Source organism: Argiope bruennichi, chromosome 9 (genome assembly GCF_947563725.1).
Source record: "Argiope bruennichi chromosome 9, qqArgBrue1.1, whole genome shotgun sequence".
NCBI classification, from domain to species: Eukaryota; Metazoa; Arthropoda; class Arachnida; order Araneae; family Araneidae; genus Argiope; species Argiope bruennichi.
Window position 1 is genome coordinate 98,117,970 of NC_079159.1, and position 22,477 is coordinate 98,140,446.

Sequence of the window (22,477 nt, forward strand, 5' to 3'; positions counted from 1 at the left end):
AATTTCTGTCAAAAATTCACAACCCTAGGAACTTATAAAATACTGTAAAAAAATTATGACTTTGATTAATATTCACAATATTGTATAATATTGTGGTATATTGATTAATATCATATGATATCGCACAATATTGTGCAACTGGCTGTGCTACCTGGGAAGATTTTACTTCTATCATCTTTTTAACTAAAAGATAAATTTTTAAGCAGCATTTGTTTATCACATGATTACTTTATGATTCACAGTATATGTAGATTGTGAATAATAAAGTCTCACAGAAAATTTTACTATCAAAATGTACAGTGAAATGCTAAAATTTTTACAGATATGAATAAGATTCTGAAAGTTTGATTTATCAGATGAAAAGAATACTCAAGGTATCCACCCGTAGTCCATTTTATAATTTCTACACTATTAAAGATAATCATAAAAATCTGGTCGAAATATACATTAATTGACGTAAAGAATTAAGGCCTTGTATTGTATTATATTTCTCTGAAATATAAAATTGCTTATAAATATTTTAGTTTTCAATATTTTGTAATAATTTTGATATTATTTATTCAGTTGTTGTCGATAAGTTCAGTTGGCGCTTCAGTAAATGTTCAGTCAATAAATGCGCCAGCTAAAAAACTTACGTATATGAAAATTATTTGCTGATATACTTCCTCTATCTTAAAGTCATATTTAATAATCTATACTTAACACATTAATTTTTTTTGAAAAACTTCCACTCTTGTTGATCAAAGTTGAATGAATAATCAAGCGTTGATTTGACAGCTACATTGCAAAATTGACTTTTTAATGCATTTTTATCCTTGAGTTTCTTTCCCTCATTGATTTACCTGGAGTTTTTTTCCCTCATTAATTTACCTGAAGTTTTTCCCCCATTGATCAGTTGTAATCACAGAGTTGTGGTGCCTTTTTGGTTAACATGATACTATGATTCATAAGAAAGAAACATGATACTATGATTCATAAAATCGAGGAGTTTAGAAGAAAAAAAAATCTCGATTTTCTTAGAAATGTGTGTTGTTGATTGGAACAACAAAAATTATAACTCTCTGCAAAATTTGGAGTTTTTTTAAAGTTGTATGAATACATATATATACGCTTAGAAATAAACTGTTAGGGCAATGTTAAAAGGAGTTCCCAGTGAAAAGAGTTGATAAATAGAAGGCTTAAACTTATGTGAATTTTCTTCCTTCATATTCTCTCTTCACAACTTCAAAATAATCAAACTTATTCTGGCTAGGTGAAGATGGAGCAGAGAAAAGATTGCTAACTTTTCATGAAATTTGCTGACCTGTATTCATCTATGTCAGCAGTTAGTATTGGCATGAACATAGCGAATTCTTGAATTCCCGCGACAATCTTTTAATCAAGCAGACAATTGAAGTCATGCATTATCGCTATTAAGAATTACGGAAGCTTTATGTTATTATAAGTAAGGCAATTTTAGAATATTTCTATTCTATTATTAACATTATAATTCATTATAATGTTGAATAATTTGTATTATAATTTAAAAGATTTTTATAATATTTATATTATTTATTCAGTTGTTATCAATAGAAATCACAAATATGATCAATGTACAAACCATTTTTTTTTGAAGAATCTCATATCCCGGACTGAACAGTTCTCGCTGTCTCCTTATTTGATAAATCTTATCACATACAAATTTAATACTGATAAAAGATATATGAAATCCTTTTACACAAAATTTTTTAGATGTTCTCAAATCAAGATTGAAATTTAAGCCCATCGAGTTTAATATTTGAAACTAAATTTACTGAAGATTTCCATTGTCATCTTTGTGCTTGCATTGCCGTATTCAGCATATCGAATAATCTAAAAGAATATTTACTATTTTCCATTTTCATATAATATATTATTTGCTATTTTTTTCTACTTTTTGATTATTTATTTGGGCAATTTTAAACTTTCTGTAAAATTCTTTTTTTTTTTCATGTATTTCTAAAATTCTGATAAAAGCTTGTACATCCCAGAATCATAGTATTGCCGAAACTTTTAAATTGCATAAAAAAATAAAGATCATGTACACATTTCATTATTTGAGTTTGTGTTCCTAATCTAATATGTATTCATATATGTTTTGTAGAATGTTTCTGCCCGAACTCATAAATGTGAACATGTTTAAATTGATAAAAGTCTAGAAGTTCTATTTTTTTTTTGGTGATTAATATATTTTCTCTTTATATACTTTGCATACCTGTAAATTAAAAAAAGTCATTAAAAACGAATGATAGAGATTGGCAGGATCCTAATTAAAAAATTTAAGAAACTTTAGTAAAATCCATTAATCTTCGTTTCCCCTTTTTTTCTCAAGTGTTACGAAAAGTGAAAGAAAAAAATAAAAGGTCCTGTGAATATTTTCGCAATCCAAATATCTTTCTAGGCTCTTCAGCTTAATTTTATTGCAATCAATCTAAGGATCCATAATGTAAAAAAAGTTTGAAATAATTTATGAAATATTTTACATTTGTTTTTATTATAACATTCTTTTTACACAATACCTTTATTTGAATCATAAATATTCTTGTCATAAAATATAGTGAGTATAAAATATTTAATATAATTCCATAATTTTGAATTTTTGTGACTTTAAATACAGGGTCGTTGTAATTAAGGTGCAAATGTTTGAAGGTCTTTTAAAGAAAAGACTATTTAGAATATAATGGAAAAAAATAATACTTGCACCATAGAACAGTGAATCGAACAAATCTTTGCAAGAAAGAAAATACTAATATTCAACAATGCTTATGCAAGATGGAATCTTACATTATTCAATCTGTTAAACAAATGCTTCAGAATTTTTTAGTGATTATAGTATAATTTGAAGGTATTTCCGAAATACGTGACGACCCTTTTCTTTCAGTCTGAATCTTTATGACTTTTGATTGTACGAATGTTTAAAAGAGATAGTCTTTAACAACAAGCATAATTCTGTTGTTCATTTTAAAAACAGCATTAGTAGACATGTCCTTAAAATTTACCAGAAAACATTAAGGGCTTCTGTGCATTATTCTGTCTTGAGTCTGCAACATTTGATTAGACATATGCAACTTCAGTACATAGTTTAATAATTCGGCTTGCATATTGAGCACATAGTTTAATAATTCGGCTTGGATATTGAGCACATAGTTTAATAATTCGGCTTGCATATTGAGCACACAGTTTAATAATTCGGCTTGCATATTGAGCACATAGTTTAATAATTCGGTTTGTATATTGAGCGCATATTCTAATAATTCGTCTTACATAGTTAGAACATATTCTAATAATTTGGTTTACATAGTTAGCAAATTTTCCAACAATTCAGCTTACCTTTTTATCACATATTCTAATAATTCGTTACATGTCTTTTTTACAAATTAAAGCATTTTTTAATTCCAATGTACAATATAATGTCATTAAAAAAGGCTTCTTATCGAAAAAATAAAATCAAATTATTTTTTACTTTGCAATTTATTTCTCCATGCTGCAAAGATTACAAATATCAAGTTTCTTTAATGTATTGTAAATAATTTTTCTGAAAATACTTGCACTTTTATTATAACAACCTTGTATATTGTTTTCAAATAATATTTTATGCTTAAATAAGAAATACCAAATTAAAAAAAAAAAATCCGGCAAAAAGAGTAATTAATTTAAAAAAATTCATTATAATAAAGCTTTTTGTAATTTTATAGTTTTTACTGAAAATTTCGTTAATAATAAAATTCTCTGATTCAAAAAATAACTTTCTCTTGATTGAAAGTTATTTCCTTCGTTCTTAATTTTTTTCCTTTCATATATTTTTATTACAGCTCACGTTTTATAGAATTTCAAATTAACTTTTACCTCAAAATTTATATAATTTTTATAACTAATAAGTAAACACGACAAATTTGAATAGAGGAATATTTTTATTTCGCTTTCTTAAATGATTGTTAGAGATTACATTTTTTTTAATTCTAAGTATTTTATCATATATAGCTTACTACTGAATTATTTTACATTGTAAAATGTGAGTTTTTGCTATCAAATTAAAAGAATTAGTATTAAACTCATAAGCCATTTAGGTCTCAAATGAATAATTTTTTTTAAATTGTAAGCGTTGTTAGGAAAAGAAAATGAAATTCAATGAAAGTAATTAATTTTAATTTATTTATCCGATATTAATTTTTAACCTGAAATATATACCATGAATCTCCTGTGGCATTTGCGAAGTAAAATTTAAAAAATAAGATTTCTTTTACTTTTAAAAATTGACATAATTCTATATAATTGCATAAAATCAACAAAAAAAATCATTTTAAATATTAATATTAATCTTCAAATATTTAATGCAAAATCTTTTCTTTTAAAGAACCATAAATTATTTCATAAAATTACTTTATGAAAAAAATTATCTAATAACAGACACAAACATAAAAATTATTTAATTATTGTTAAATTATTAATAATTTGTTTTCAATGACAAAATATAATCGATTCTAATATATTTTACAAAACAGAATGTATTCAAAGCAACAGATATACTAATATTCAATTTCCAATTAAATTTTCTAAGATATTTATAAATTCAGTTTTTGATGAAATATTAATATGGGATATCTTATGATAGTACAGTAAATGTCCTAAATAATGATTATAATTTAAATCAAGAACCTAACAATGACGAATTATTTGGAATACACTATTAGCGAAGAACTTTTAAAAGAAAAAATTACATACTTTATGAATTTGTAGCTATTATCCAATCAGTAAGTAAAATATAAATACATTATACAATATACAAACATATATAATATAAAATGTACACCGGATAAGAATTTAAATAGTATTTTTAATAATGTTTTAATAATTTTTTCGGAAAGCAGTGGTCAGCATGTTTATTTTATTGTTTGCAATATTTATTTTTTTACTCTTTTATGATTTGCCTTTACTAAGAGAAGTTCTTAGAAAGAAAAGTTTCAAATTCATTAGACGCTGTTACAATGAATTTTCTATCTAACTGGTTTATAATAAAAATAATGGCAAAAAATTACTTTAAAAAATTAAATTTCTTCGAATCATTCTGTAAGATTGGTTATTAAAATTAATTTTAAATATACAAACTAAAGTTTCATTTAATTCTCAAAGTTTGAATTTAAAGGTGATTTAATTTAAAGGAGATGAATTCAATAAAAGAAGTGTAAAATAAGATAAAATGTTTGATCAGAAAAGCTGCTTCTCAAACAAATTACATGCAACCTGTTTCAAAGTTTCACAATATGGAAATGAAGAAAGAATTATAGTTCATTTTAAAAAGATTATGTTTCTTATTTAAAAAGATAACTCAAAATCACCTGTGATAAAATGAAAAAGAATATTTTTTTTAATAGAATGACTCAGGATATGTGTTTAGGATAATATCAATTCATAATTTAGAAAAAGCTATCTTCTCGTTAAAATCAATTGGATCCCTTTCCTATTACCACATAAAATCAAAATATTGTTAATATTTTAAAGTTTACTTCAGAGAGTTTTATTAAGCAATTATCACTAAGAATGTAGACCTTTCAAAACAATTTTTTTTTTCTTTAAAAACAATTTCATTTAGATCTGTGCAATTTTGACTTATTATATTCACATATGCAAGAAAGAAGAATAGACAAGCAACTTCTGTTGGAAGATTAAATTTAAACTTTGACAGGAACCCATATTTTTAATGAAAATACTATAGTCCCACTTTCATTTATACAGATAATTGCTTTATGGGATTGTAGAGATAGAAAAAATTTCATAAGCAGATATCATAAATATTCATAATAATGTTTCATAACGTCAAAAACAGATAGATAAAATTTCAAAATATTATTTTTTTAAAATTCAAATACTCCTAAAACAAGAAGAATTAATTAAACTCTCGAAATCGATTTTTTTAAAATATACTTTCTTTCTTTGAATGAAAGGAAATAAAATATCATATTTGTACTAAATATGTAATGATTAAGAAACAAAAAAGAAAATTTTCTTCATTTATCACTTCACCTACGAATTTATCTAATCTCCTAAATAGATAGCAAATACTATTTGAGATACTTATACTTATTTAAATTTCTTTAATAACATAAAGAGCACTTGAGATTTTGAAGTAATTCCCCTTTCACTTAATTTCTTTTTTTTTCACTTCATTTCAGAATTACTTTGAATTTAAGATTTAAATATTAAATTTAATAATTTGTTGCCAGTAACAGATGCATCTTTATAAGCGAAGGGATCAATTCGACTACAGAACCTGTTGATGCTTCCTTTGCTACTAATCTATGTATTTTCACCTGTTTTTTGAACCTGTTTTATGAAAATATCTAAAATTCAAATCACAACATCAGCGAGTACTGTTTTATACCTTTTCTTTAGCATATCCTTGAGCTCATAACGAAATTAATATCAAGTCTTCACATGATCACAACAAGGAACAGAAGAAATATTTCTCGAAAAAACACCAGCATATGAAATTCTTGGTGTCTTGAATTGACAGTCTGTACACTGTGCTGTTTCCTCGCCTGTGTATTAAATTTTCCTTTTTGTTCAGTTTTTCGCAAATTTCAAATCAATCCTTGAAGTTGAGAAACGCGCGAGTGTCTGCGAAGCATACTGATATTTTTTTGCCTCCACCAACTTTATCCATTTATTCTGGAATCCTGAAGGAAAAATGTCAGTAATATATTGAGTCGGAGTTTGAGAGTTACGGAGCGTGGATAAATATCTGCAGCAATAATTCAAAATATTTTCCATCTCTATGAAGATGTGGAAGTGGGGCGTTTCTTTTACTGCCTCTTGTACTAGAAACTTAACTTGAGACATGTGTCTTAATTCAAGATTTTGACAGCTTCTCCACAAAATAAAACAACTCATTTTTTTATTTTATTGCTCCTTCATTCTTGCCACGATAATTATATTTATGAGTTGAAAGTGAATAGTAGAATTTTATTGCCAGTTTTGAATAAGAATTATTATGATATTTTAAAATCTAATTTCTACTTAATTTTCTAATTTTTATCTTAATTTAACTCATATTAACTTCTTCTAAAATGTTCTTTTATTTCCTGATCCAGTTCGCCATTTTTATTTAGTTAATGTAACGGAAGCTCTGCAAAATTGTTGAAACCGACAAGTTCCTACGCTTCACTGAAGGGATAAAAATTTGTTGATCGAAACACATTCTTTTAAAAGATCTTTATAATTCCTTTACTTAAATCGACATGTGTAAAGAAATCCCTATCAGTCTCGCAGTATATAATCCCTTCATATATCATTGGATTATCATTGGGGATAAATATTTCATTCGCTCTTGTGTCGTTCTGTGAAGTGACGTGCCTTGTCAATACTTGTTTGTACATAAATTATGCCCCCCAGAATGAAATAAAGTGAAGTTTAAAATTCGAGAGTGCATTTTCTCTCTTCGGCCACGAAACTATTCAGAAATTATATGGTTAGGTTTGGTTTTGTGTGACCACTTTCCATCATTGAGAGGTGAGGAATTGAGAACTTAGCTTAATTTACTATGTAATTATGACACATTCTACTATCTTTAATTGCAAATATCCTTATGTGATCCAATGATAATCCAATGATCCGATATTTCCAATGATTTTGATTCAAGTATTGACCAGTGTTTTCTGCAATTTTTACAAACTATTAAATATTCTGAGCAATGTGTGTCCCCATAAGTCTTTCCAATGATTTTGACTCAGATATTCACCAGCGTTTCTAATTCCTCTACTTTTTTACAAACTATTAAATACTCCTGTGCAATGTGCAAGATCATTCAAAGTTTCAATGTATCGTCCCTACTATGGAAATGTGTCGGTTTTGCTGATTATGGTAGGGCTGGAGAGAAATTTGTCTTGGTTTTTAATGTTTATTTTTATTTTATTTCTATTTTTAACGATATTTAGTATATTTATCATGCCAACATCACTTGAAGTTTACATTATTATAAATTATTTTCGCAATAAGACGATATTTCAACAGCTAACATATATATTTCTTGATACAGGTTGTTCGAGCTCTAGGTCTCACATCCCTCTTAGGATTAACATGCTGCATATTCCCAACCCCGTGGTGACGGGTGACAGCGTGCGTCTAAAGTGTGCCTACGAGTTAGGCAACGAGACGCTATATGCTGTCAAGTGGTACAAGAACATGGGGGAGTTCTTTAGATACGTACCGGGATCTGACCCGCCTCTCAAGAAGTTCCCACAAACCGGCATTGACGTGGATGTAAGTCTCAATATTTCTTTGTATTTTTCCTAAATAATGTTGTATATTGTGCAATATAGTTTTCACGATATTTCTCGATGCATATGATACTGGACAATATCAAACATACATTTCACAATATCCATATGCTGTGGGAGCAATATGTTAGGTATCTTCTCAATTGAATATATGTAGAAACCTAGGAATTATAAAACCCTCAATGCATTTATTTGTGTTAAGAAGAAAGACACAGCTATATGAAATTTTGTTATATAAAGTTTCAATTATTCTTGTAAGAAAAACCTGAATTTTTTCAAACAGATTACCTATTTTTTCAGTGTCTAAATATAGAAATTCAGGATTATGTAACTTTGAGAATGATTGTGCTCTAGATTAGCTGTGTATCCAAACCCAACAATTATGGATCATAAATTTGAAAATATCGTTTAAGGTGTACGTACACACTTGAAGGTTTTTTTTTTAAATTTTAACTTTAAAATCCAGTTTTGTCCCAGTAGGTAATTAATATATGTTTAAACTCATTTCAGTGAGAAAAGACCATATTACTCTAATTATTAATTAATTAAATAATATTTAATGAGCTTATTAGCCTATTTTTTGAAACATATCTTAAATTCTAATTTGTACAGACACACAATTCTAGTTGGAAATTATGCCTAATATTAGTCTGCATGTTGTCTGCCTCAAACAAGTTATAAAAATGTATAGTTTTTTTTAAAAAAAATTCATCAACGATGAATAGAAAAAGCGAGATTTTTTTCTGTCATTTTAACATTTAAACAGCTATTAAAAATTTATTTCTATAAATATAACTTTGATTGAGGCACAAAACATCCGCTATTTCAGACAGATTATTTTGATATATAAATAACTCTACTTGGTTCATTTCTTGTTGAGTTATTGTTGTTTGAATGAAGCAACATAGTGGAAAAATATCATTCTTCATAAAATGAGTTTTAAAAACACCGTAACTATAGTTTTTAATGAAAGTACCTCAAGAAAAATAATTATAACTCTAGAAATATTTCGAATATTGACAACATTTTGGTATCGTTTGAAAGCTAAAGGATCAGAGAACATTATTACGCAATAAAAAAAGATTCGATATTTTGAACGATTTTCGAAGATTCAAGTGTGTACATACACCTTACTAAAGATATTACTAAAAAATAAATGGAAAATTAAAGAAAAATATCTTAAAACGAATAACGTCTATTTTTGCTTAGTAAACAAACATTACAAAGCGGTTAGAGAAGTATTTTAACCTTAGTTAGATTATTCTATATTTGATACAATTATCCAAGGTCACTGAATAAATATAATCTCATCTGAATTTTTTTCAAACAGATTACCCCTTTTTTTAATGTCTTAAAATTAAAATTCAAGATTATTTAACTTAGAGAATTGTTGTGTTCTAGATTCTACTGAGTATTCAAACTCAGTGATTATGGATGATAAATTTGAAATGTTATTTAAGATATTCCTGTGAAAATAAATGGACAACTAAAAGGAAAATATCTTAAAAAAGAATAAAGTCTATTTTTGCTGTTTTTTATTTAACAAACAAGCATCACAAAAGGATAAACGATAGTTTAATCGCGATTGAGTTATTCTATATTTGAAATAATTATCCAGAATCCCAGATTAGTTACAATCTCAAATAGTAAACAGAATTTATCTGGATTAATTTATCACATTCATATTAATCTCAATTTATAATAATTTCATGAAAATTGACTTGTACAAACCATTATATTTTAAATTTATTTCACTCACCAGAAAATATTTAGCAATTTTTCATATGTTGAATATAAATCTTTCCTTCTCGTCTGTCTGAAAATGTAGCAGTAATTGAAATGATGACATATAAACCATTTGTACTAGTAACTATAAACTAACCAAAATTGAAACATAAAAACATTAACAATTTATTCTGATGATTTTGGCCCTTATTTAAACTTAAAAACACTTATCTATATTGGGAAATACACTTATCTATATTGACAACTTAAAAACCATTCTTATCTATCTTGGGAAACGTAATGGGTGTTTTTAAAATTCTAGAGAGAGTAGATAGAATTTCATCAAATTAATTTCATTCAACTAATTGTTTTCATATAGAGGCTTATAAGACAAAATAACAATCATTGTATTCAAGGCTCAACAACTAATACTATGATTCATCGTTGAGCATTTTCTGCATAATTGGTTCGAGTTATTATATAGATAAAGTGGATAAATTTCATTTGATTCTTTGGACCTCATTATATTGTTGACTTATTTTTATAGATTATAAGATTTTGGCCCTTATTTGTTGTAATTGACATATTAAAAACCATTCTTATCTATATTGGGAAACGTAATGGGTGTTTTTAAAATTCTAGAGAGAGTAGATAGAATTTCATCAAATTAATTTCATTAAATTAATTGTTTTCACATAGAGGCTTATAAGACAAAATAGCAAACAATGTATTCAATGCTCAACAACTAATACTATGATTCATCGTTGAGCATTTTCTGCATAACAGGTTCGAGTTAATATATAGATAGAATGGATAAATTTGATTTGACTTTTTGGACCTCATTATATTGTTGACTTATTTTAAAGTATTTAAATATTTGGTTCTCATTTCAAAAAGAATAGAACGCATAGAAAAAGGAATATTTATAATTGCATTAGGAATGAAAAGAAGTTTTCATTTCTTAGGTTGAATAAATATAAAATTTTAATACACCTTAAATCTAAACTTAAGTACACAAAAATAAGATATTTTCAACTAAATCACTCAGCTTCATAACGATTTCTTTTCAACTCTTCTCTTTTTATCACAGCGAAAATTCAGACATTCAAAAGAAATTTTCTCATATTTAAAAACAGTTTAAATAAAGGGTTTTAATAAACAGCAGTTTTTAATGAGGCCAAATATTTGGCACGAAGGAGGCTAAGTCATGCTTTGAATAAGCAGTTTGTGTAATAGTATTTGTAAGTGCTGTGTGGTCTGAGCAAATGTAATGACAAACATTTGCTTAGACCACATTGGTTAATTCATTGAAAAAAGAATTAGCCAGACCTGTTAGTCTGTTGGAAAATGTCTAGACATATTTGTAAAATGTGAATGAGGTTAAGTTTTATTATAATTGGACTTTGAGTTTTCCTATCAAGAGCTGAGTTAAATCCAAGATTTTTAATGATGCGAATAATTAATATTAATAGTTAAATGTAAATTTAAAATGTATTATTGTTTACCAGAATTGGACAGTTTAAAGAATTTTTAAAATATTAAATAGCACTCTTAAGGAAATCTTACAAAGATATATTATTATCAGTAACACACCGATAATTAAATAGATTTCATTTCAAAGTGTGACTTAGTATAAATTTGAAAAGATATTTCAAAATATTCACAAATTAAATATTGGTTATATGGCCTTATTACGGATATATTAGGAAACATATGAAAATATGTGTAAATACATATTAAGGAATATAGGAGAAAAACTTAGGATTTTATTCTGAAATTTAAAGACATTTTTTTTTCTAATATGGACAAAAGCATAAAATGATTGCAGTACAATTTAAAATTAATAAAAAATGTTGCTCGTACAGCATAATAACATTTTTTAATTACTAGGCAACTCAGTTTCTAATACACTAACACAATATGGTTCATTTTTATTTTTTCGTATATGTAGTATAGAGAAAATATAGTAAACAATTCGAATTCGAGATTTTCACAAATCTTTTCATTTTAGACCTCTTTGAGCTTGAAAAAAAACATTTTTGGAAAATGTCCGTCTGTCTGTTTCGTATTCGGCGACAAGGATAACTTAAAACGCTTTGAATCGACGAAGGAAATTTAAAACGCTTTGAATCGACGATTCGAAATTTGGTCAGGTCTTAGAACGTTAATTAACACGATAACTACAAAACGAAGAGAGCTAGATAAATAAGATTTGGTGCTCACAAAATGTAAAAATTAGAATCAAATCCAAAAAGGGATTGGCCATTTGTCGGTCTGTACCTTTTAGAACCGCGTAAATGTGATAACAAAAAACTCTGAGATTTAAATATATTAAATTTGGTTGAGGATTTTGTGATTACAAGTGTAGTGATGTGTCAAATTTTTGTTCCAATCGGTTAAGAAGAACACAAATTCGAATTTCGGATACTATCAACACTAGCTAGGTATTAATCATGGAAGGAATTAATTAAATTTGTACCAAAGGTTAATATTTTATAATTATTGTACGTCAAGACCATGCATGGCGTTCCCTGGGACAACATTTTTATTAGAGTATGCGGGGTAGTTTTAAGGGACCACTCCCGCTAGTTTCTTTAGCTTTGTAGAATAAATAAGTGAACTAAAAATTTATTTTAAATGTATGTATAGACCAGTTACGAAAAAAATAAATATGCATTTAATGTCATTATGATGTACCGATATTAATTTATCTCTTTCATTACGCTTTTGAAATATCCATTGGAATGCACACACATAAACAGACATACTGATAATCAGTTAAGAATGAATTTTGTACAAAATTGGGTACACCTTTATGATTCTGTTGATAAAAGCGTGATCTGAAATTCATTAATGCAGCACGTCGCGTTTGTACTTATGGCGCTTTGATGTACAGAGTTGAACATCATATTTTTCCTTGATTATTTTCCTCTAAACTTTGATAAAGCTCTATAATTTTAATATAAAGATTTTGTACTACATTCTGTTCAACCATATATTCTCTTTTTTTATTTATTATGTTTATAAAACACATATTCAGACGCAGTTGAAATATTTTTTCGATCTGAGATAGTGTCTGAATCGCAAATTCATCCAAATTTCAACGGCGGATTTATTATCATGTCTTTATATATATTATTATGTTATTTCTATCTATATATATATTGTCACGTAGAACTATAGTATAGAACTCAATGACACACACAAGAGGTAGAGCTAAACCAATTTATTAACTGAACTCTGAACTGAGAATACAGTAACTGATGAATCCTCTGCTTTTATAATAGCAAGGAAAGTTCCAGAATACTATTCTGGAGACAGTAAGAAGGGTCCAGAACACTTGACTGGTAAACTAAAGAAATGTCCGGAATCTTCTGGAACATGAAATAAAGGAAAACATAAAATCAAGTAATTAAATATTTACACATACTATGAATCCCATCGTCTTTAGCGGGTTCGAATTCAAGGTCTCTTGATTATAGGACTAGTGCCATGACCATTCGGCCACGGAAATTCGACTGTCTTTCTTCAATGCGGCAATATATTTATATTTATTATATATCTTTGAAACGAACATGATGTTGTTTTGGTTAGGGGGTTTTGAAGCTCGAAATCGCCTAAGCAATAAATGTTGAAGCTCGAAATAGCGTGAGCAATAAATATTGAAGCTCGAAATCGCTTAAATAATGAATAAAACATAAATGACAACTTTCATCATCATATTTTAATCGCATATATTTTTTACCTGCTTTTACCAGTATTGCATTATTATTATCATTTATGCTTCTTTGAAAGACATGCGCTTTTAAAAGGTTGACCTGCTTTTACAAGTATTGCTTTATTAGTACGTATGCTTCTTTGGCAGAAGATGCGCCTTCAAAAGGTTGACACATAGAACTATGAAATAATAGCTGTTATTTCATCTCAAAATCGGTCGAGTACCAAAACTTTGTTTTCCAGCTAGAAAAATTGAAAATGAAACTTTATATATATATATATATATATATATATATATATATATATAGAGAGAGAGAGAGAGAGAGAGAGAGAGAGAGAGAGAGAGAGTGAGAGAGAGACCGATAGAGAAGATTTCAAACCGGTTTAAACTGGTTGACTTAAAGTAATTAAGACAAACAATGACTTAAAAAATGATAATCTTCTCACATGAGGAAATTTACGATCGTAGATTTCCTTTTAATTTTTCTCCAGTTTTTGATTTTTATTATTCTTTTTTTTCATAATTTTATACCTTATACTTAATGAATAAAAAATAAAATGCATCCATTGTTGCCCTTATGAAGTAATAGTATCTATTTATATAAACATTTTTAATGTTCCTAAATTTTTTTATAGCTGCTTTTCTCATGCCTTGATTTGTTTGTGTACATCTTATACAGTATTTAAGATATTATTTATTACTCACTTCTGTATTAAATTAAACCATTGATAACGTTGAAAAATGTTAAATAAATCATGAATTTATATTGTTTTAAAGAGAAAAAAAAGCATCTATCCTCAGCAATATTATATGTTATGGCCGTAAGAAATAAGACGAATCCACTTTTGCCATTTTCAAACAAAAATATTTTTTAATGTAAACATTTTTTTTACGTTCCACAAAATTATTTTTTTAGACTTTTTTATTTCATGATTAGCTTTTAAACATCTTCTATAGTATATTAAAAATGTTATTTCTGACTTCTTTTTGTATTATATTCCACCATTGGTAATGTTGAAAATATGAAATAATTTATGAATTTATATTGTTTTCAAGAGGAAAAAATATCTTTCCTCAGCATCATGATATGTTATGACTGTAAAAAATAAGATGGAACCACAATTGCCATTTTCAAACAAAGATATTTTTCCATGTAAACAATTCTTTACATTCCTCAAAATTATTTTTTTAGCCTTTTTTTCTTTCATGATTAGTTTGTGAGCATCTTGTGCATAATTACAGATGCTATTTATGACTCGCTTTTGTTTCAAATTCCACTACTGGTAATGTTGAAAAATTTGAAATAATTTATGAATATATATTGTTTTAAAGAGAAAAGAATATATATCCCCAGATATATTATATGTTATGGCAGTAAGAAAATGAAATATATTGTAGTAAGGGATACTAAAACAAAATGTGTTTCTAAAAAATATTTTTGTTTCAAATTATATATTTTTAAAAATTTTGTATTGTCGATAATAAATTCAAACATATTTTTAGAAATCCAATAACACTCAAAAAAACATCATGAAATTCTTGCAAGTTCAGGCAGGCACTAAAATACAAAGGAAATTCAAGAAAAATAAAAGCAATTCTACTCTTGAATCGAAAACATTTTAGACACTTTAACTATGGTGCGTGCTTTTATACTACGAATAAAGCATTTCTTTTTTTCATCACAGTTGAATACGAAATGTGCTGTAAGCTATTTCCGAATAATTCGCGATTTCTTTTTCTCTTGCAGCTAAACTGAGCATCGACCTTTTCTTTGCTCAATAAATTTCTCCATTTACTCGTCTGGAATTTTGGATAAAAGTCTCCAACTCTTCAGTTGAAAAGATTTATTCAAAAGTCAGAATGAAACATCAGTTTTTTCCATTTATTCATAACAAAAAAAAAGAATCTTATTTATAAGGAAATGAATTATTTTGTGCGCAAAAACCACGCGCTTGGTCCTTCTTAAATTTCTCAATTTGTGTACAGAAAATGCCTTTTTCAAATTCTTTTCGCATTTCATGATGGATTTTCGAGAAAGAAAAAAACATATATTGTGTAACATTTTGATCGGACATTCTGTTCATTAAAATGGAATTTGGAATTTTTTGTTTTAAAGTACAAGTGTGTTTTAAATAAAATAAATATCCCAATAAAAAAACTTATATTGTTTTGTACTTATAAGTATATATCCAAATATACTCATATATATCTTAGTTTCAATATCATAAATGTTTTAAATTGCACTTTAAAATTTAAATCACATAAAAATTGGCATGATAAAAATCATTAAGCCTTAATTCATATTTAAGAACACATTTGAGATTTTCCGCCGATTGTTCATAGAATTATTTTCAAAAATGAATGTCTTAAAGGAAACATCAATAATTTTTCAAACTTTTGCTTAATTATTTTCATGTTTATAAAGATGGGTTGTCGTAAACAACTTTTCAGTTATTTCCTAATTTAGAAAATTCAAAATTTGGCTATTTATGTCAATTATTAATAATTCTTAAAGGTTTTCAGAACTAACAAATTAATCGTTAAGGAAGTCAAATTTGAATTCCTTATTCCCACTTGGAAATGATTTTGATAAGCCTTAAATCTCAAATTTAAAATGTATGAAATAATTAAAATAAATGAACAACTGCTTTGTATTCTAGTAAAATGCTCCATGCCAAAAACTATTTCATAACTATTTCATTCATACTTTTTCATAGCATTTTTTCATCTAAACTTTTACACTTTGTTATTTATAAATTATTTGACTATTACATTCTATTCACATTACTGACTGTTTATCAGTCTTATAATTTATTTTTGGAACTGTCTTACGGATTTAGTTTTAACTTGTTCTGGAAAATTCTATTTCGAAATTTTATATTCGACTCTATCTAAATCGAATATTTACTTGAAATTTTGTATTCGACTTTATCTAATCCGAATATCCATTCGAAATATGATATTCTTAGCAATTGCTTCTTATCTTAACCATGTTAATAAAGAAAATAAATTTTCAAATCCAGTATTTCAAATAGAAATACCTCTTCCTATTGCCTAGCAATTAAAATATTATTTAAATTCGCGAAAAAATATTGAAACGACCTCTGATTACGTTTATCTAATTTAAGAGCAGAGTGAAAACTTCTATGATTTTTAAGAACATTGCAGCCTAGAAATGATATAGCAACATTTGATAATGAGAACATATATTAATGTTCAATGTTCCACAGTATTTTGAATTAATTTTCCGTAAACATTTTGCCTTTTCGTTGAATATTTACTTTTACAATATCTGTTCTATAGAGCATTGATATTTTACAATTATTCTAAATGGCTTTTGAAATGAATTATACTCTAAAAATCTTAGAGAAAAAATTAAATTGTCGTATATTCCTGTTTAATGAATTTTTATATGAAAGATTTTAGAAGATTTTAAATTGTAGTAAACATTTTTATTGCGATGTTTGCATATTGCTTACTCATTGATTATCTTCCATATACTTCCATATATCTTTGAAGATATATGGAAGATATACTTCCATATATCTTCCATAATAATCAAATTATTAATAATGGTAATAGTAGACCTGTCGGAAATGCTAAGTTTTGTTTTAATATTTCTTATGAATACTAAATAAAGTTATACTTTTGGAGAGTTGAGATGTAGAAAAGTGTATTTCAAAAATTTTCTATATACTATTAGGCACCTTCAGGAAAGATGTAATACTTTTTAAGCCTCATAATTCCCATCAAAGATAAAATTAACAGCTCTTCACAAATTCTACATTCTCTAGATTAAATTGTACTCAAACGGATATTAAGCAATTTTGAAACTGTACAACAGAGTGAAATTATCTATATGAAAAAATGGAAAAGACAATAGCAAATAAGTTGATTTAATGCTTATATATAAATTTATTCAATATTTATATTGATATGACAATATATAAACAATTCTAAAAAATTAATAAATTTTGACAGAATTGCCGCAATAGTTTATGTTGATACTTCTAACTCTCACAATAAAGAATAAATATCAACATAAGTACTTATATTCTTCATTTTATCAACATTTTAATAAAGAAAACTGACGTTTGTCTCGTTTCGCTCACACACTGAGCACTTCTGTTCTCCGTTATAAGTTCTAATACAATTAATTTAATGATGATTCTGTGAAGAATGCTCTTTTCGCCAACTTTAGGTACTGTCATCTTCATCAATGTAGGAAAATATTTTATATATCTAAAAGAATTTAATACAAACATCATGTTGTCATTTTTTAAAATATTTTTTTTAAAACTTATATGTTTTTCTTCATGTTAACTTATGTGAAATAATTACAATTTTTATTTACCTTAATTGCATGTTATTTGTTTAAAAAAACAGTAAATTCAGTTTAAGTTTTCAATCAATTCCATATTTGATAGAGGCTTGAAATGGCGTATATGTGCATTTTTATATAATAGTGTGTAGTTAAAATTTTAAATTTAATTTTAATAGTGAGCATTTTAAACGTCAATATACTACTCAAATATGTTAATAACTTAATTACCTGTTAAGTACTTATTAAATTTCAATCTGTACTAGTAATACTACTTGTTAAAAAACTTAAGAAGCTAAGGGTCTGTAAAATAAAATGTAGAAAATAATTAAAATAAAAAAATCTGCTTTTAAGAAAATTTATTCAAACATGCCCCGAAAATTAATTTAAATTAATTTTATTATTTATTTATTACCTTATTTTGTATTTATTATTTATTTTCACCTCAACAAAAGAAGACAATCTAAAATGTATGAGGAAATTAAAATGAATTAATAATTTTATCCTGCTTTCATCTATATTGCTAAAGGTAACTAACAAATTTTATATCACATTTTCACTATACCAAACATGTTTTCAAAATTCGAATAACATCCCATTCATGGTTGAGATTTTAATAAAATTAACATTATTTAAATTGAAAATTTAATATAAATAACCTTACAATAATAAAGTTAATAGCTTGATAAATATTAAAATAAAAACTACAAAATTAATGCTTAAAAATATTATTTGAAAAACACTCATTAACAGCCTTACCCTGAAGCATATATTCCACATCATACTTTTTTTTCAAACAACTGTTACTTAAAATCTTAATAAATAGACAAATTATTGAAATATATCTCCAGGCAATAAATTAATTTTGTTTCATTCATTTTTTAATCTAAACGCCAGAAACTTTTTTTGCATAAAGAACAAAAAGATATTTTGCTCTGAAGATTAACGTTTTTATAATTATGTGCAAAAGATAAAAAAGGAATTTTTAATTGCAACATTCTGTATAAATTATCTGTTAATAAATGTCATTAAAATGGGAATGTTATTAATAGGATGCTGAATAAATTAAAGTGTTGTACGGTATATATATTCTTAATCTTCATAGTTTAAATGCTAATATAGTCGAGAGATTGAAATGCTCTTTATTCGAAAGTTTTTAAAATTATAGAACAATAAGTTTTTTCATATTTCGTGACAACCTTTGTATAATAGCATATTTTAAAGCTTGGCATAAATAGACATAATATTTTCCAATTTTTTTTCTTACTACACTAATTTTTATTAAAAATAAAAGTAGCAAAGAGATTAAGCAACAAGTTTTTATCAAAATGCAAAGACAAGATAAATTCATCTTTACAAAATTCATCCAAGTTTTAAAAAAAAATTTGGTTTTTCAAATCCGCCTTGATACATCAAATAGTATTCGTCAAATGTGCCAAATGGTGAAGAAAAATACTTATATAAGTTAGCCACACCTATTCTAATTTATGTTGTTGCTGTATTGTGCTTTATGGCATTTTACGAGCCCACTGACAGTTATCTGTCAGCGATTTAAGCCGAATGAGCGTCTACTATTTTTTCAGTAGAGCCAACAAGGGCCAAGATCATACTCACACATCACACCCCTTTTTATGGGGCGGACTTCATTCTTGTATTTCATTCATTCATCCACAGATGGTAATTTTGACCTGAATCAGAGAACGATCACTTCTGAATCAGTAGCCCCTGTGGTATTACTCTCGACATGGAGGACTTTGTGATTACGACAGATTTATGCGTGCGCCAGCCACCACGCACATGGAGAGTCTTCGGCCGGGTGGGGTTTGCAACACAAGAGATGCGAATCCAACCTCAGGCTATCCGAGCTCTTACACTGATTTATTATATGCAATTGCGAATGCTACTTATCACGATGAAATTCCACATGCCACTAGGTGTTAGATTTTGTTACGAAAAAGCATTCAATGGGTGTATGCTAAAATAAATACGATAAGCTAAATAATGGAAAACAATAGTTTATTTCACAAGAAATCGCATCAAACAAGTAGCAAAATAATTAAATAAAAAAGAACAGCCGAGGTGTACGTAGCTAATCACACTTGCATAACAACACATTAGTTGCCAATGTTTCGCTAATTAATTAACACCAGCAACATAATAGTACTCAGCAGTAATTAAATACAAATCTTAGTTTGAAACCAACATTCCAAATAGAGACTTCACTCTTTGAGTTTTTGCTTTTTATAGTCCCTCAACTAATTATGAAATTTTCTAGAAGTTTCTACAAGAGGTATTCAAATGTAAAGGTACGAAACGACATTGTGGGCATAAATGAAAACTTTATTCAAAGTATACACCATAGGCCTGAGCGCACCGATCCCATTGATTAATGAGCCGAAGGATTCTTTGTTCCCAGAATTCCTTCACAGCGTCCTTGAGTTCGCCGTCAATTGTTCGCTACTTGTTGAATTCTCCCTACAGCCCAGACATATCGCCCTGCGATTTTCATGTGTTTGTTCCCCTGAAAAAACATCTGAAAGGGAAGGGCTTCAACGCGGATGGTGAACTCAAGGACGCTGTGAAGGACTCTCTCGTCACGGCTACATGAATTCTGGGAACAAGGAATCCTTCTTCTCGTTTATCAATAAGATCGTTGTGCTCAGGCCTATAGTGTATATTGTGAATAAAATATTCATTTATACCAGCAGTGCCGTTTCGTACCTTTTCATCTGAACAACCCTTGTATAAATGAAATCAATTTCACAGAGTGCACTGCATATTCAAATATTCTTTCATGTAATACACATGTCAAGAATGATAGTTAAAATCTCTCTTTATTTGAATAAAAAATTATCTTAAGATTTTTTATAGAATTTTCTAAACTGGTATTCCCTGCATTATTATTATTTATGTATAATTTATCTTCATTCAAGTGCTTCATATTTACAATTATCTTTTAGTTTATTGTAATCAGTTATTTGAGGTAAACAGTTAAATAATTTATTGTGTGGAAGAATTGTCCAATATAAATGTAATTTTTATAGATATATCTGAGAAAGTTAATTTCCTACTTTGTTTTCTAATAACTTATAATGAATAATTTGTTAGAGAAAAACCTTAACTTTTTTCTTTAGTTTTCTAAATTATCAAAAGAAAAAAAAATCTTAAAAGAAGTAAATAAGACTTAAAAAGAAATGTATTCTGAGACTTTTAGAGCAAAATAATGAATGTCAAAAATTAATTTCCCTTAAAATGTGCAATGGCACTCATAAAAGTTTTTAAAAAAGTTTTCAAATTTATATGAACATTATATATTGATATTAAAAAATAAATAATTCTTCAAACAAATAATCATTACTGTATTTTTACCGTTCCAAACTAATTAAAAATTCTCAAGCAAATATTTTCTAAAGTCACATTTAATATAATTTATTGCTATTACTTATTTCTACTAAAAAAATGTTCGCATTGTTTAATTAGTTGCCAGAAGTAAAAGATCAATAGTGCGAACCAAAAACAAAAACGAATGAAGAATTCATCTTTCCGATGAATAATGGCGAGACAAAACAAAGATAAAGAAATTCCACAAACTTTCGAATAAATCCGCAAACATAAACGAATCCGAAGAATTCTTTCTTCGTTCGGAGGAAAGGAAAACTGCGTCGTACATCATATTTGCACAAACAACACATTTGAATATTTTTCCGAAAAATCGAAAAAAAAAAGTTTAAAAATTGAGAGCAAGATGTGAAAAATGGAAGATTGTACAGAAAGTAGCACTTCTAGAAGTCAAACGATTTTTTTTAATCTGCCATTTTAAAATATAAAAGTGAATAAGTAGTCATCCCGAGTTATCTCGGCATTTTTCATTTTTAAGTAGGGTCATTTTTTTTTCTGCACACTCAAGAAAACCAATCTCTAACAAAGTTCAAAATTGACAGGTGCATTTATTAAAGATTTCCGATGCTATAATTTTTCATTCGCGCTTTACTCAATTCAGTTAAATTCGAGTTAAAGACATGCAAGATCTTAGAAGAACATAGTTTTGGAACATTCCTTTGATATATGTAGTTTTGCTATTTGTTCGGATTAATCAAGAATTTTAGAAAAATATTTTTAATCATTAATTCAAAGAAATGCACCATATTTTTCAAAAATTGTTTAAAGTAAAAGTATTTTTCTCATTTAGCTACCTTTATATAATCTTTTAAATTCATTTTCGTATATTCTGGCGTCATGTATTTCTATTCCATTGTTTGTCACATTTTATTAATTTATTATAGTATATAGTTTATGGCGAATTTATTTTTAATAGTCAGTTCTTCTACTAATTAATGTTACCATTAACTGTTTATTAATTATATAATCAATGATATTAATAACTATTAATAGTTTTGTTAATCAAATCCAATGGTTTAAATT

The 22,477-nt window shown here is 27.0% G+C and overlaps 1 protein-coding gene across 2 annotated transcripts in view; it reads left to right on the forward strand.

Annotated features, from left to right (window-relative positions):
• Nucleotides 1-22,477, forward strand: part of LOC129983636 (uncharacterized) — an 876,385-nt gene that overhangs the window by 445,978 nt on the left and 407,930 nt on the right. For both annotated transcript variants that reach the window (XM_056093174.1, XM_056093175.1), the window contains one exon: nt 8,051-8,274. In XM_056093174.1, the coding sequence (XP_055949149.1) occupies nt 8,051-8,274 (224 nt within the window). The remainder of the gene's footprint in view (nt 1-8,050; nt 8,275-22,477) is intronic.